Source organism: Mirounga angustirostris, unplaced genomic scaffold (genome assembly GCF_029215605.1).
Source record: "Mirounga angustirostris isolate CCGP_5_RB_7025 unplaced genomic scaffold, mMirAng1.0.hap1 SCAF_2, whole genome shotgun sequence".
NCBI classification, from domain to species: domain Eukaryota; kingdom Metazoa; phylum Chordata; class Mammalia; order Carnivora; family Phocidae; genus Mirounga; species Mirounga angustirostris.
The window spans coordinates 16512820-16528148 of NW_026991710.1; the positions used below are offsets into that span (position 1 = coordinate 16512820).

Genomic DNA, 15329 nt, shown 5'->3' on the forward strand with positions numbered 1-15329 from the left:
CAGATTTCTTTTCTCAGTGATATTTGTCGACTCCACTGGCTGCAATCTCCTCTTCCCATAAATCATCCTGCTCTGGTGTATGTCATCTCCTCAGGTTCGGGACTTTTATTAAACATTTCGACATACCTCTTCAAGAATCCAAAGGAAGAAGTATGGTACAAAAATATCATGAGAAAAAACTAAAACTAAATGGCCTTGTGAAGGAAATAGTTCCATAGTGACCCTTTTATGATGTCTATGATGTCATATTTTTTAAGCATCCATGTATTTCATCCACTCTTACATCCACTCCTGTTGCTAAGGAGAGTATACATGATGGTGGTTGTGAAGTGCTTACACTGCAAATCCCAGGTTTCTACCAACAGAAATGTCATGCCATCCATGTTTTGCCCAATGCCTGTTCTTTCAGTTGTTCTCCCTGACAAAGGAAGTAGACTGATACGTGTTTGAGAAGTAGCACAAGCAGATTGTGGACAGAACTACCAAAGAGAACACAAAGGCTGGACACCAGGCACTCAGATCAGAGAAAAGAAAGAGGAAGACTCACATCACTACCCAAATAAGGTGAGCATCCATTCATTCCTCTGGCAAGAAGGTGGCAGGTAAGTTGGCACTTCTTAGAAGAAGTTACCTTCTTAAGCACTACAATTGTTAGTGACCATACTTACAATGAGCTGTATGCAAGTTCATAAGCAGAGACCAGAAAGCATCCTGGACATTTAGAAGAATGTGGGGCGTTAACTCATCAGCTACACCAAAAGGAAACAGCTGAAGCAGACAAGGCAGGGAAAACAGGATTTCATGTGCGGTAGACTTCAGGGCTATTTATCATAAATGTATAAATAAGAGGATTAGCCCTTCAGTGTTCAGAGCATAAAAGTTGATCACTAAGAACTAGAAGCTGTTTTAAATTTCTGTTCTTTTTTTAAAATTTAAATTCAATTAATTAACATATAGTGTATTATTAGTTTCAGAGGTAGAGGTCAGTGATTCATCAGTCTTATATAATACCCAGTACTCATTACATCACGTGCCATCCTTAATGTCCATCACCCAGTTACCCCATCCCCACACCTCCCTCCCCTCCAGCAACCCTCATGTATACCACATGGACTCTATCCAATTATTATAGTTAAGATTCTGGTGTCTGCAGTGTCCCCAAATCAGATAAGAAGTCTCTTCACAGAGGATTCTTTAACAAGTGTATTTTTGCCTGGTTGTATTATTTGCTACAGATATATCATAACATTTGGGAAATATTGGCTTTTGTTTTCTTAATTTTCAAGATGTGAGCATATCAAGCTAAGTTATAATTTCGTAGCCAAGACAACTTTTTATCCTTTGAGTTTTTCTTTCAGATTTTCAATTCATTAGTTGATTAAATTGTTAAAACAGCCCACCACCTCCAGTAGGGATGACTTTCACAGACATATAGAGTGAACTCACTGATACAATAAAAATGAAGGATGGAGTGTTTCATTTTCAGAGACCTGCAAGTGGAAAGCATGACTGGCTTTATATATTATTCCACCCTGCTTAATACCTAATCCAATTGGGAAAGCATAGGTTCTTCTAAATTAAATTCCACTCCCCACTTCCCTAGCTTGGAATGGGGTTGCTCAGAAAAGTCACTCTCTTAGTAGCATGAAATTTAAACACGGCCTGCATTTCACAATTATGGGAGAATTTCTGAAAGTTTAAATGGTGCTATGCCATGACTTGTACTGCTAATATCCCCAGATTCTGTATGTGGATTTCTCTGTTCCTCTTAGACTTGGTAAATACTCTGTAGGCAGGGACTGATCTTTATAGAGCCCAACAGTGTTTAGAACAGAGAGTATTAAAAATGTTTATCTGAAACGGATAAATGCTCAACCAGCTCTTAGCTTTTTTTTTTTTTTTTTTTTAAATAGGCTCTACACCCAACATGGGGCTTAAACTCACAACCTTGAGACCAAGAGTCACATGCTCTACAAACTGAGCCAGCCAGGTACCCCTTCAACCTGCTCTTAGCTTTTAAGAAATTAGAAAATAGGGGCACCTGGGTGGCTCAGTTGGTTAAGCGTCTGCCCTTCGGCTCAGGTCATGATCCCAGCATCCTGGGATCGAGCCCAGCATCAGGCTCCCTGCTCAGCAGGGAGCCTGCTTCTCCTTTTCCCTCTGCCTGCATGTCTGCCTACTTGTGGTCTCTCTCTCTGTCAAATAAATAAATAACATCTTAAAAAAAAAAGAAATTAAAAAATAAATTTGCTCTGGCTGCTTCTTTGAAAAACTTGTGGGCAAATTTTTGGAATGCCATACACTCTGAAATACTTTTTTCTCTGTAATTTGCTGTTCTTCTCTATTTAATTGTGCTGAGGAACACTTTTGATGACTTGTGTTGTATTTTTTAAAAAGATTTATTTATTTATTTGGGAGGGGAAGGGGCAGAGACAGAGAGGGAGAGAGGGAGAATCTCCAGCAGACTCCCCACTGAGCATGGAGCCTGAAGCAAGACTCAATCTCAGGACCCTGAGATCAAGAGCCTGAGATCATGACCTGAGTAGAAACCAAGAATCTGACACTCAACCGACTGAGCCACCCAGGAGCCCCAGATGCCTTGTGTTGTATTATTCAAAGTCCCAGTTTTCTCTTATATATATATATATATATATATATATCTGTCCCTAACCACCACTAAAGACCATTAAATGGTTATGAAGAATTTTTGAGGTCAAAATCTTGGTTCCACCCCCTACCCTCATCACTGTTTATCATAAACATGTTCATAGAAATTAAGAGGAAACCACCAGGGTCAGAAGAAAACATTTCTTATTTCAATAAAAATTTTAAAATCTTTACTGTATTCAACAATTGGGCTGTAAAAAGCTCATTTAAATAAGAGGATTGGCCCTTTAGTTTTCAGAACATAAAAGCTGATCACTAAGAACTAGAACTGGTTATAAATTTCTGTTCTTTTCTTTTTTTAAATTTAAATTCAATTAACTAACATACAGTGTATTATTAGTTTCAGAGGTAGAGTTCAATGATTCATCAGTTGCATGTAACAGCCAGTGCTCATTACATCACATGCCCTCCTTAATGCCCATCACCCAGTTACCCCATCCCCCACCCACCTCCCCTCCAGCAACCCTCAGTTTGTTTCCTATAGTTAAGAGTCTCTTATGGTTTGTCTCCCTCTCTAATTTCCTCTTGTTTTATTTTTCCTCCCTTCCCAGTTGATCCTCTGTTTTGTTTCTTAAATTCCACATATGAGTGAGATCATATGATAATTGTCTTTCTCTGATTGACTTATTTCACTTAGCACAATACCCTCTAGTTCCATCCATGTCATTGCAAATGGCAAGATTTCATCCCTTTTGATGGCTGAGTAATATTTCATTATATATGTATACCATATCTTCTTTATCCATTCATCTGTTGATGGACATCTGGGCTCTTTCCATAGTTTGGCTATTGTGGACATTGCTGCTATGAACATTGGGGTGCAGGTGCCCTTTCAGATCACTACATTTGTATCTTTGGGGTAAATACCTAGTAGTGTAATTGTTGGGTTAAATTTCTATTCTAATGTCATTTATTTTCTTCCAGTCTAAGTTTCCTCACCTGTAAAATGGCCTCTAAGAAATACTGACATCACATGTAAAAAACAATAGAAAATTAAAATAGTGTATAGAAAAGAAAAACTTTAAAAACTGGATACAACCAACATGATGGGTCTATTTTGCTGCTTCCAAAATTTGCATTAAGAAACTTCTGCATTCTCTAATACACTCTTTGGGCTAAATATAAATTTTATATCAAAAAAAATTGGAGAAAGACTTCCCTCCCTAATATTGGAAAAGACACAAGTGCTGGGTGATAATCAAGATTCAGTTCAGTTGTTTGAGTGTGAAGTACAGGCACATTCTGAGCCCAGTGAGGTTCCCCAGTCACCCAGGGTGATGGAGAAATCCCAGGCACAAGGCAAATTTTCTCTGCACCTCAAACTCTCTTTTCCAACTCTAAGGAAGAGGGAAATTACATGAGATTTACAGCCAAAAAAAAAGAAAGAAAAGAAAAAAAATCTCAAGTTCCAGCTCTACTAACAAAGAAATCATTGAAATGTCCAGCCTCTGAGTCTCAGTCTATAAAATGTAGAAAGTAATAGAATTTTACAGTGAAGAAATGATAACTCATCTACAATATGTATATAAAGATCCTAGCACTATTCTAGAAACTCTACAAATGTTGGATGTCTTTTAATATTCTCAAGTCACTTATCACTTATGCTGATTTTGCAGAATGAAGTTGCCCAAATTCTGTAGGAAAAGCCTTTCTGGGATCAGGCCCAAGCCCCAAACCTTTATTAAAATGCATGTAGTTATTTGATTTAATGAGTCTTCAGAAAAAGATTTCTCCAACTTTATGCAAAGAGAGGGTTTATTTGGTCAAAACTCATTTTGTCAATTACAACAGAGTTAAGTTTTTCAGGTATCCAAAACCATTGGGGGTGAGGGGGAAAGACAACAGTGACCGAAGAAAAGTCCCATGTATTAGTTCTATTGTTGCACAAAAAATTGCTCAAAACTTAGTGACTTAAGACAATACAAGTTTATTATCTTAGTTCTGTGGGGCAAGAGTCTGTCATGGCTCAGCTCTGTTCTCTACTCAGGGTCTCACACTCAACATGTTAGCTGACTGGTTCTCTTGTGGACCTGGCCGTGTTCCTCCTAGCTCATTCAGATTGTTGGCAGGATTCTGTTTCTTTGGTTGTAGGACTGAGGTCCCCATTACATGGTGGACTACTAGCTGGGTGCCTTGCTCAGTTTTCTTCTCACAAGTTCTGATTTCACTTATCTTTTAAAGGGCTCATATGAATAGATCAGACCCACAAGGATGATCTCTGTATCTTAAGTTCAACTGATATGGGACTTTAATTACACCTGTAAAATCTCTTTAAGGCAATACCTCGATTAGTGTTTGGTTGAATAACCAGGAGACAGGAATCATGAGTGGGCCATCTTTAGAGGTCTGAAAACTACAGTCTGCTTCTTCTCAATATGAGTTGACCTCAGTTTTCATAGCAGTTTCTGTTTAAGTGTCTTTTCTATAGTAAAATTCACTACTTGGAACCCTAGTTTAACTAGATTTGAAAGGAATCCACCCTGTCAAGGCTGTGTTCAGGAGTGCACAGGACCAGCATTGACTGCAAAATTGAATATTCTTTTCATGATTGTTATGACGCAATATTGCTATGAATCGTATTCCATATGCTGAGGGGTGTCCTGTCCTTATTCTTTTCTGCTCTATATCATCAAGGTCATTATGCAGATTTTATGAATTGATTAAATCACTTTCAAATTGGCATGACATCAGCCTACTGATATTGGAAAAAGAAAACACAACTGAATAAAAAATTCTACTTAAAATAATCGTGCAATGTTTCAGTTGTAAAGAATAAAACACCAATATGATGATATACACATCCACCACACATATATATTTATGTATTATTATATATATATATTATGTATTATTATATATATTATATATATATATATTATATATATTATATATATACGATTATATGAAGATGTATTTTTCTGCAGCTTTGCAGCAATCTTATCCTCAGTCTTCTTTTCCTGACCTACTGCATTGGCTAGATTCTGGCTCTTTGATGACTTCATTGTGCCTATCTTCTTTTGGCTTCTTATGTGAGATCATACATTTTCCTCATTGTGTAAGCCATTTTTATTTATTGGTTTTCAGTTACTTAGAGTCAAAAACACCCTAACATATGCAATGACCCTGTTGTCATTTTATTATATCTCTCAACAGAGTGAGGAAATGGAAATGAGCTCACTTTATTGTTTACTGACAAATTTGGTGGAAGTTCTGCTGGACAAAGAAGTATAATCTATGAGATTGCATATGGGTGTGTCTATGTATGTAGATACAGTTGATTTGACTTGTCTAGATTGTAGAAAAATCTGTTCTAAGATATATTCAGCTTTGAGGGAATGCAGAGGGTGCAGGATGAATAAAAGTAGCAGTTAATGATCACCCATGGTATGCTGGGCACTGAGCCAGCTTGTGTAGGAGATGCGTGTTCTCATTAAGTCCTTATAATAAGCAAAGGAAGTAGATATTTTCTTACATGGTATGTGAGAAATGAGCTCAGAGAGGTTTAAGAAACTTCCCTAAGGTCAAGCAGATATTCAGCCATAGGACTGGGATTTGAACCCGTGTTTGGCTATAAAGCTCTTTTATCTTAGTAAGTTGCCTCCATGAAAGGCTGTAGAAAAGAAAAATAAACTCATGGGGAACTTTTATCCAATATTTTTCAAACCTATTAATTCACACTCAAAAAAGAAAAAATCATTAATCATTTATTCAACAAATATTCCCAGGTCAGTAAGCATGGTCCCCACCAATTTGGAGCTTACAGTCCATGGGGAAGACAAGCATTCTTCAAATATTCACACAAATAAATTCATATTAAAACCCATTAGGGCAGGCAGTGGAGTCCATTGACAATGGCCTCTAACTTTAAGAAGGCAAGCATGGCATCATCTGCCCAGCAAAAAAGGATGAGTCCTAAACCAGAGCTTACTGAAGAGCAGAAACAGGAAATCTGGGAAGTTTTTGATCTCTTTGATGCTGATGGAACTGGGACCATAGATGTTAAGGAACTTAAGGTGGCAATGAGGGCACTGGGCTTTGAACCCAAGAAAGAAGAGATCAAGGAAATGATAAGTGATATCGATAAGGAAGGGACAGGAAAAATGAACTTCAGTGACTTTTTGACTGTGATGATTCAGAAACTGTCTGAGAAAGATACCAAAGAAGAAATTCTGAAAGCTTTCAAGCTCTTCAATGATGATGAAACTGGGAAGATATCATTCAAAAATCTAAAACGTGTGGCCAAGGAGTTGGATGAGAACCTCACTGATGAGGAGCTACAGGAAATGATCGATGAGGCTGATCGAGATGGAGATGGAGAAGCCAATGGGCAGGAGTTCCTGCGCATCATGAAAAAGACCAGCCTTTACTAAAATCAGTCTCTTCATATTGTGTGAAACCTGGGTTTTGAGAACATAAACTATTTTCTCCTACTGATCTCCCTGTATAACTTTAGTAACAATCTTGAATCTCTTTTAGGTATTTGAAAGTGTTCTTTGACATTTAAGTTCTTTGTAAGGTGACCTGCTGATTGCTTCAATTCCCCAGAGCAAAACAAAAGCACATTAGGGTGGTGAAAAGGGTCTTAAAGCTTTCACGTACCTGCATTTCTGTCTTGTATCACCTCACTCTTGTCATGGCTACCCCAGAACGACTTCTTAGACAAGCACATGTTGTATCCATGCCACCAGAAGCAGGGGGCATCTGTTATAACTGACACCCGAGTGCAGCTTTCTCTTTTATAAAACCCAGTGAACTTACTCATGTGCATTTGGATGTGTGTTTATGCTATTTGTTTTGTCTTAAAAATAAAGCCTTTCTTATTAAAACAAAAACAAAAACACCAGGGCAAAACAGCATGAAAAATCTAACTGCTTTTCATAAATTAATTCAAATGTCCCAATGAGGAGATGCAGGACAGTCATTTCATTTGCTTTCATGAGGAAGGTATAGGACACGGTCAAACCCAGCCCTCAAATACATCTTATTATATATTCCTTTCCCTCTCTTTTCTTGTTCTTAATTCTGAGAAAAGAATTCTTTGTCCCTCTTTCAGGTACTTGCTTCTCAGCAAGTTGCTGTTTAAGGAGCAGCCCTGAGTCTCTGGAGCTTGGCTACAAGTCAGGAATGTTTATTCTGTTTAATTAAATTCTGTTTGCTGCAAATACTTAAGAAGTCTTACCCTTCTTTGCCTCCAGTGATTCTTCAGAGGCTCTTCTCTAAGGGGGACAATTAGCAAGGGTCACTGCCTGGGAGGACAGTCCCGCCTTGACTCGCAATGCTTCTAGGTTCCCCACTGTGGGCACAGTGGCTCAGAAGGAGACTGGGCACCTACCTGGTTACTCTCAGTCAGCTGCCCAGAGAGCTTCAGAGGGGTCTACAGAGCTCAGGTGATGCGCCAGATCAGCTAGCCGGCCTCAAACATTCTGAGTGTTTTATTACAACATCGAGGCACAAGGGGGCAGCAGTGTCCTCCAGGATAGCAGGAAATCTGATTTCTAGTTCATATTCTGAGAGTTCTTTCCCTAAACTTGTTATTGGTGTAAGTATGAGTAGATTTCTTTCCAGAAAGATATTTTCCCTTTATGAAAGGGGACTGTGAGCTCCTGTTCCCGAATTTGGTATGTAGAATTTCATTTTTTTTTTTTAAGTAGGCTCCTCGCCCAGCCTGGAGCCGAATGTGGGGCTCAAACTCATGACTCTGAGATCAAGAACTGAGCTGAAACCAGGAGTCAAACACTTAAACTGAGCCACCCAGGCGCTCCCCAAATTAGGTATATAGGAACATTAACTATTTCAGGGAAAGGGGCCCAGAAACTATTAACTCCTCTATTCTGGATATTACAGTTGGAGTAAATCAGCCTAAAATTATAATCTCTTTTTTGGCAGTTGAGCCACCCCTAATTTTAGTCATTAAAAATCTGTAGGTTGTAGGTCTAAGGAAACAAGTAAATAAGCAAGACAACAACAAAAATCCCAAGTCTGAAATTCGAATAAATTTGCTTTTAAGTGCATGTGGGTTCTGAAGTCAGATTGCTTTGGTTTGCTTGGCTATATTACTGGGGAAATTTTTAAATCTTTAAAACAGAAATAATGATAATACTTATCTTGGAGTTATTATGAGGTTTAAATAATGATAACCCATATACAATGTTTAGGACAATATCTGGCATTAACTGTGATGAGGATGATTTCTATAACAGTGGGGGTGATTATTACGACCCTGTTCAGTTTTTGTTATTTTTTTAACTTAATGGAGGATGTTAGATCCTTACTAATTACTTTCTGTTTATTTAATCATAAATCAATCTTCCTTTTTCTTGTTCTAAATTGTTCTAAATTGTAGTCTCTGGAATTTGTTAGCCCCTGGCTTAAAATCCACTCATAGCACTAGTTTTGGGACTTCGAATGGGTTAACTTTTGCAAGCCTGGGTTTTCCCATCATTCATTTATTCATCAAATATTTTTGAAAACATATTATATGTCAGAGAGTGTAGTAAGTGTTGGGGATAAACAATCAACAGGACAGACGAAGTCCTCTGGGGAGTTTGGAATCTATCAGAGAAGGCACATATGAAATAAGGAGCTCCAGAGATGATCATTTTGGTAGAACAGTGGTAAGTGCTCCAGAGCAAGAATGGGAGACAGTCTAATCCAGGAAAGGTTACAGGGAAGACCTTCTTGAAGAAGTCACACTTAAGTGACTTTTAAGCAGAGACCTGAAGGATGAGAAGGATGAGAAATTCACAAGAGCTGGGGGAGAGGTCAAGGCCATATGCAAATCCTGGCATGAGTTCAAGTCATAGTGACAGTCTCAGCCCTAGTTAGTTAATTCCTGGCCCACTATACATGTCAAGGATCAAGGTCTTTACCATTCATATGATGAGGATAATATACCTGTTTTATAGGGCTCTGGAGAGAATTAAGTGATCCTTTACACAAAGTGCCCAGTAAAAGGGCAAATCACATTCTACACAATCAATATTGCTCTGTTTCTTTTTCTGTCCTACCAGAGCTGAATTTCTAACTTTGGTATATTATTTATCCAGTACATAATTATTTAGCATCTACTACAGTGTATGAGGTTCTCTGCTTAAGCTGAATAAACAGAAGAGAAAAAACAGACATGGTCTTGCTCTGGTGGAGGTTTTCCACCAATCAGCTACTATGTTCTTTGTGTGGGTGAATTTATTTCACCCGAACAAGAGTTTCAACATAGCTGAGGATTAAGGTCTCTTGTTTCCATCTCTGTAACTGAAAAAAAAGCAAACACACAGAATAAACTCTCATTGCCATGGATTACACTGCAAATAATTTAGGATTATTACTTTGTAGGAGTTATTTCTGAATCTTTCTTTACTTTTGACAATAATTAAAAATGATGATGATAATTTCTACAATGCATACTTGTACACGGTGCACCTGATTAGGATGGATCTTTATACTATTATAAGTGCTAATGAGGCCTCAATGATACTGTGTTAGGAGCTAGCATCTTTCCAGAGGGTTGGAAGTCCAGCACCCTAGTAGATGTAGCTCTACAGATATGTTTACCCTGGTAACTGAAATAGTCTAACTCTTATTATATTTAATATATTAAATATTACACATATATTTATTTAATATATAAAAATCTTGACTTCTCAAAAGTATTCCAGGCATAGAAAAGAATCATCAAATCACAAAACTACCACTTCTACTCTTGATTTATGTCTACACACTTTTCATTTTTAGAGCTTGTCAATATTCAAGACATTCATTTTGCAAATATGGTAAAAGCATTTTTTCAATCAGCAAGAGATCCTCTTCAAAACTCATGTTATATAATTTTATGATAACAATTTTTATTCTCTCTAGTGAGGCATAAAGCTACAGGTTTTATGTTCTTGCCACACAATGAAGTAAAAACAATACATGTTTTATTTAGTATCTTACAGATGTTTTCATTTTCTTGTTCATCAGCTGTTAACCTTACTGCTTTCCAGAGAGAGATAAATGTTTGGATTTAAGTTACGGGAGATTTATCTCAAGTCTTCTCTGGGTTTTGTTGTTGTTGTTGTTGTTGTTTTATGTGTGTTTTTTGTTTCTTTGTTTTGTTATTTTTGTTGGAAGATGAGAAGTCTAGGATGGTTTGGCCTCTATATAACCTCTCAAAATATTCTAGACATCTCTTATTTTTTCACAACCTAACATACCTAGTAAGATAAGGAATGTTTCCTCTGGTAGTTAAAATGCACAGTTGAAAAAGAACACTTTTCCCCAGAGAACTGGGATAATTGTACTTTATCATCATTTCTAATTATACTTTCATTCTTATAACTAATTTTGTCCTTCTTTAAGAATTATTTCCTTAATTCTACCATTGGAAAATGATTTGTCACATCTTTCCGTAAGTGTTCGATTTTTGCATTTTTCCATTTTATGCCTCTGTGTCAGGCACCGTAAGCAAACTAATCCAGGTCATTACTTCAGAATAAAATAAAAACCAAATATTATTGTAGAGTATAAATTATTCACTAAGAGCACAGTTAGTACCTGTACTATGATTTCTTCATTTTGTGACTATTATAGAGAGTAATTTTGAATGAATGGAAGCATTATTCTTTAAGATCAGAATGCAGACAAATAGATAGACTTTCTTTGGTGGGGGGATGTGGAGGGAAGTGAGTTATGGGGAAAAGATGGAAAGATGGATTAGTGCTGTTTCCGACAAATTGAAGTTTGAAGTATCTGATGGGCATCTAGGGGAGATAGAGCCAACAATCAGGAATCAGTCTGGGGCTCAGGTAAGAGGTCTAAGCTTATATCTATGGATTTATGTGCCTTTAGCACAAAAAAATCAGGGAGCTAAATACACTGTCTTAGGGAACAACAACATTTAAGAGATGGGCATAAGAGGAGTGGTCCAAAAAGGAGTAGTCAGAGAGGTACAAGGAGAAGCAACAGATAGTGATGTCAAAGGAACAAAGGACATTCAAGGAGCTCATGGCTTCTAGCTCCAGACTCAGCAGAGTTCATTTAGGTCTCAAGAGGTCATGAGAAAGAGGGGATAAAAGCATAGACCCTGGAACCAGACTGCATAGGCTTGAATTCAGGCTTTACTATTCATACTATCTGAGTTGCCTTGGGCAAGTTTATTAACTTCTCTGTGCCTTAGCTGCCTTATTTGTAAAATGGGACTAATAGTAATATTCTTACCCCATAGAATTTATATAAAGATAACACTGGCCAATATTTGTAAAACCTTAGACCAATCTTTGGTTCATAATATACACTAAATACATTTACTAAATTTAAATCAAGCAATTAATTATTTCAAGACTGGAAAGTATTCAATACATTTGCAAAGGAAAAAGAGTGTGACACACACATAACTGAGTACAGGGAAAACTGGGGAAATTTAAATGAAGTCAATGGGGAGCTTCAGTGTCAGTGTCTTGATTGTGATAGTGCACTACAGTTTTGTAAGATGTTATTGTTAGAATAAAATGGTAGAGGGAGACCTCTTTGCAGTGTGTCTTGCAACTGCATGTGAAATCTACACTTATCTCAAAATAAAGGATTTAATTTTTCATAAACACTCATAACTATGAAAAAAAGTTTTGACCTAAGGAAGAACAGTTTAGATGACATAGGAGAGACAAAGCTTATAGCTGGGGATTAGGTTGGAGGTGAGATATTATAGACTGAGTTTTGGTCATTCTTTTAGGAATTGTGTAAGAATAGTATAAGAATAAAATTTGCCAACAGAGAGGCCAGTGTCTGCAGATAAGTATTGTTGTTTGTAATGGTTTAGAGTATGTACTCTTACATATTTTTCTAAATGTGTAAGAGACTCGAGAAGGTTTAGAGGATATAAGGAAGCAGCAACCCCAACAGGGGGTTGGGGAGAAATTAGAGATACAGAATAAAGAGGGAGCAAGATATCAAAAGGAATGGGATTAAGAATACAGGGAAAAATGGAACATTCTTTTGTATTGGAAGGAATAAGACAGTAAATAAATATAAATCAAGTGCCAACTATGTACTAGACCCTGTTCTAGGAATTGAGGATGCGGTGGTGGAATCAGGAGAGTTTTAAATGATGTAAAGGTATTTAATTTTAGCTAAGTATAGATGGAGAGACATTTGATTATGGATAAGTAAAGGGGATATCAAATTGGGTATAAAACTTGTGAATTAATGGTGACTCTTATGCCTCTGATTTTTTCCTTCTGGCAAGTAGTAGAAGAGGAAAAAGATACTGGTTGACTTCAGAGTAGGCTTTTGCTATACTGACATTATAATAGGTTAAAAAATGGTTCCCCCAAATGATATACTTACTCTAAATCCTGGAAACTGTTAATATTACCTTATATTTTAAAGATGTGATTACTTTAAGAATCTTGAGATAGGGAGATTATACTGAATTACCCAGATGGGCTCTACATGCCATCACAAATGTCCTTATAAGACTGAGGCAGAGAGATTTGATTCACATGCAGAGGGGGAGGTGATGTGAACATGAAGCAGAGAGATACTGGTCTTAAAAATTGGAGTGATGCAGGCACAAGCCAAGGAATGCTGGCACCCGCCAGAAGTTGGAAGAGGCAAGGAACAGATTTTCCCCTAGAGCCTCTGGAGAGAACTTCTTGATTTTGGCTCAGTGTTATTGATTTCAGACTTTGGCCTCCAGACTGTGGCAGAAAAATTTCTGTTGTTTTAAGCCACCTTATTTGTGGTATTTTGTTAAGGCAGTCATAAGAAATCAACACAGGTATGATCATAGAACAAGAGTAAAGGAGCAGGAATGCTTCAGAGGTGTTTCATGTGATCAAAGCCATATGGTCTGGATTAATGTGGAGCCAGTGAGGCTATAGCAGGGATGGTGATGACAATACTCTGGTTTTTAAAGTCAGTAAGCAGGAGGTAGTGGGAGACAGGGCATTCGAACAGAGGGGAAGTTGTGGTTGAAAGGGAGAGACTAATTTAAGATTTCCGGAGTGGCACACTTTTAGGTAATTATGAGGTCCAAAGTCCAAATTATGCCCAGCAGAGTGAAAAGTGGAATAGAAGAGAAAATAATGACATTCAAAAATTCAAGAAACTCTGAAGGTCAGGTAGGTTTCTATTAGGTCAGTTTCATGGATGTTGCATTAAGGCCAGGAAATCAAGATTTTTAAGTCAGAGAAAGAGTATGAGATAGTGACTCTGGAATGACAGCATGAGATACGTTGATTCTGACTCTCCCTGGCTCTGCTCTATTCTACTCTTGTCTGCTTTAGGAAGTTCCAGTCCTTCATTTCACATGATATTGGTGAGGTTCTCAATTGCAATACCTCTGTTTTCTGAGACCACAGGGCTAGGTCAATGTTACAGGCTTGTTCAAGAACAATTCTCCATCACCCAGGTCACAGTGATTGGTTCAGGTATGTCATGTGACTAAAATCCAGATCCTTTCTTGCTGGAGCTATCAGGGTTTTCTCTGGGAAGGCAGAAGAGAGAGAATCCTGATGATGATACTGTTGGAGCCCCAATCCAGCTGTGCCGGATGCTATTAATGTTTCTCTAAGTTATGTGAGCCAATACAATTTTTAAAACTTTAAATTATGCTATAAGGACTAGAAATTGTGCAATAAGGCATGAAAAGAAAATACAGATTGGGAAGGAAGACATAAAACTGTCTTTGTTCTCAGATTATATGACTGTCAAGGTACAAAGTCTCAAAGAATCAACCAAACAAACAATAAGCAATTATAGCAAGGTTGTAGGATATAAGGTTAATATACAAAAGTTAACTGCTTTCCTGTATAGTAACAATGAAAAAGTGGAATTTGAAATTAAAAACACAATGTCATTTACATTACTGCATCCCAAAATGAAATATTTAGATACAAATATAATAAAATATGTACAAGTTCTAAATGAGGAAAATTGAAAAACTCTGATGAATGAAATCAAAGAATAAAGAAGTGGAGAGAGATGCCTTGTTCATAGATAGGAAGACTCAATTTTTCCAAGATGTCAGTCCCCAGATTCATCTGTAGATTCAAAACAATCTTAGTCAAAATCCCAGGAAGCTGTTTTATGGATAGCAACAAAACTGATTCTGAAGTTTATACGGAGAGGCCCAAAATAGCCAACAGGAGGCAGAATAAAGTTGGAAGGTCGATGATCCCTGACTCCCAAGACTTAATATAAAGCTACAGTAATCAAGACAGTAGGGTCTTGCTGAAAGAAAACACAACTAGAATAATGAAACAGAATAAGGAACCCAGAAATAGACCCACAAACAGTCAACTAATCTTTGACAAGGTGCAAAGGCAATACAGTGGAGCAAAGATAGTCTCTTTAACAAATGGTGCTGGAACAACTGGAAATACACATGCAAAAGAACCACACACAAAAAACCAACCAACCAAACAAACAAAAAAACAAAAACGAAACTAGACAACAGACCTTATAAGCTTCACAAAAACTAACTCAAAGTGGATCACAGACCTAAATGTAAAGCACAAATCTGTAAAACTCATAGGAAAGTATGGGAGAAAACATAGATGACCTTGGGTATGGTGATCTTTTTAGATACAACACCAAAGATGTGATCCCTAAAAGAAGTAATCAATAAGCTGGAATTTATTAAAATTAAAAACTTCTGCTCTTAAAAATATTACTGTCAACAGAAT

At 37.2% G+C, this 15329-nt stretch overlaps 2 protein-coding genes across 4 annotated transcripts in view; one reads left to right on the plus strand and one right to left on the minus strand.

Annotated features, from left to right (window-relative positions):
* The window catches only part of KCNIP4 (potassium voltage-gated channel interacting protein 4), a 1124788-nt gene that overhangs the window by 39978 nt on the left and 1069481 nt on the right, over positions 1-15329 (minus strand). The window lies entirely within an intron of this gene.
* LOC123848684 (centrin-2-like) lies at positions 6514-7297 on the plus strand. The gene has a single exon (XM_045881402.3). The coding sequence runs from the start codon at positions 6519-6521 to the stop codon at positions 7035-7037; it is 519 nt and encodes a 172-aa protein (XP_045737358.1). The 5' UTR covers positions 6514-6518; the 3' UTR covers positions 7038-7297.

Coding starts and splice junctions, on each gene's coding strand:
- LOC123848684 (XM_045881402.3), top strand. CDS start 6,519: ATGGCCTCTAACTTTAAGAAGGCAAGCATGGCATCATCTGCCCAGCAA.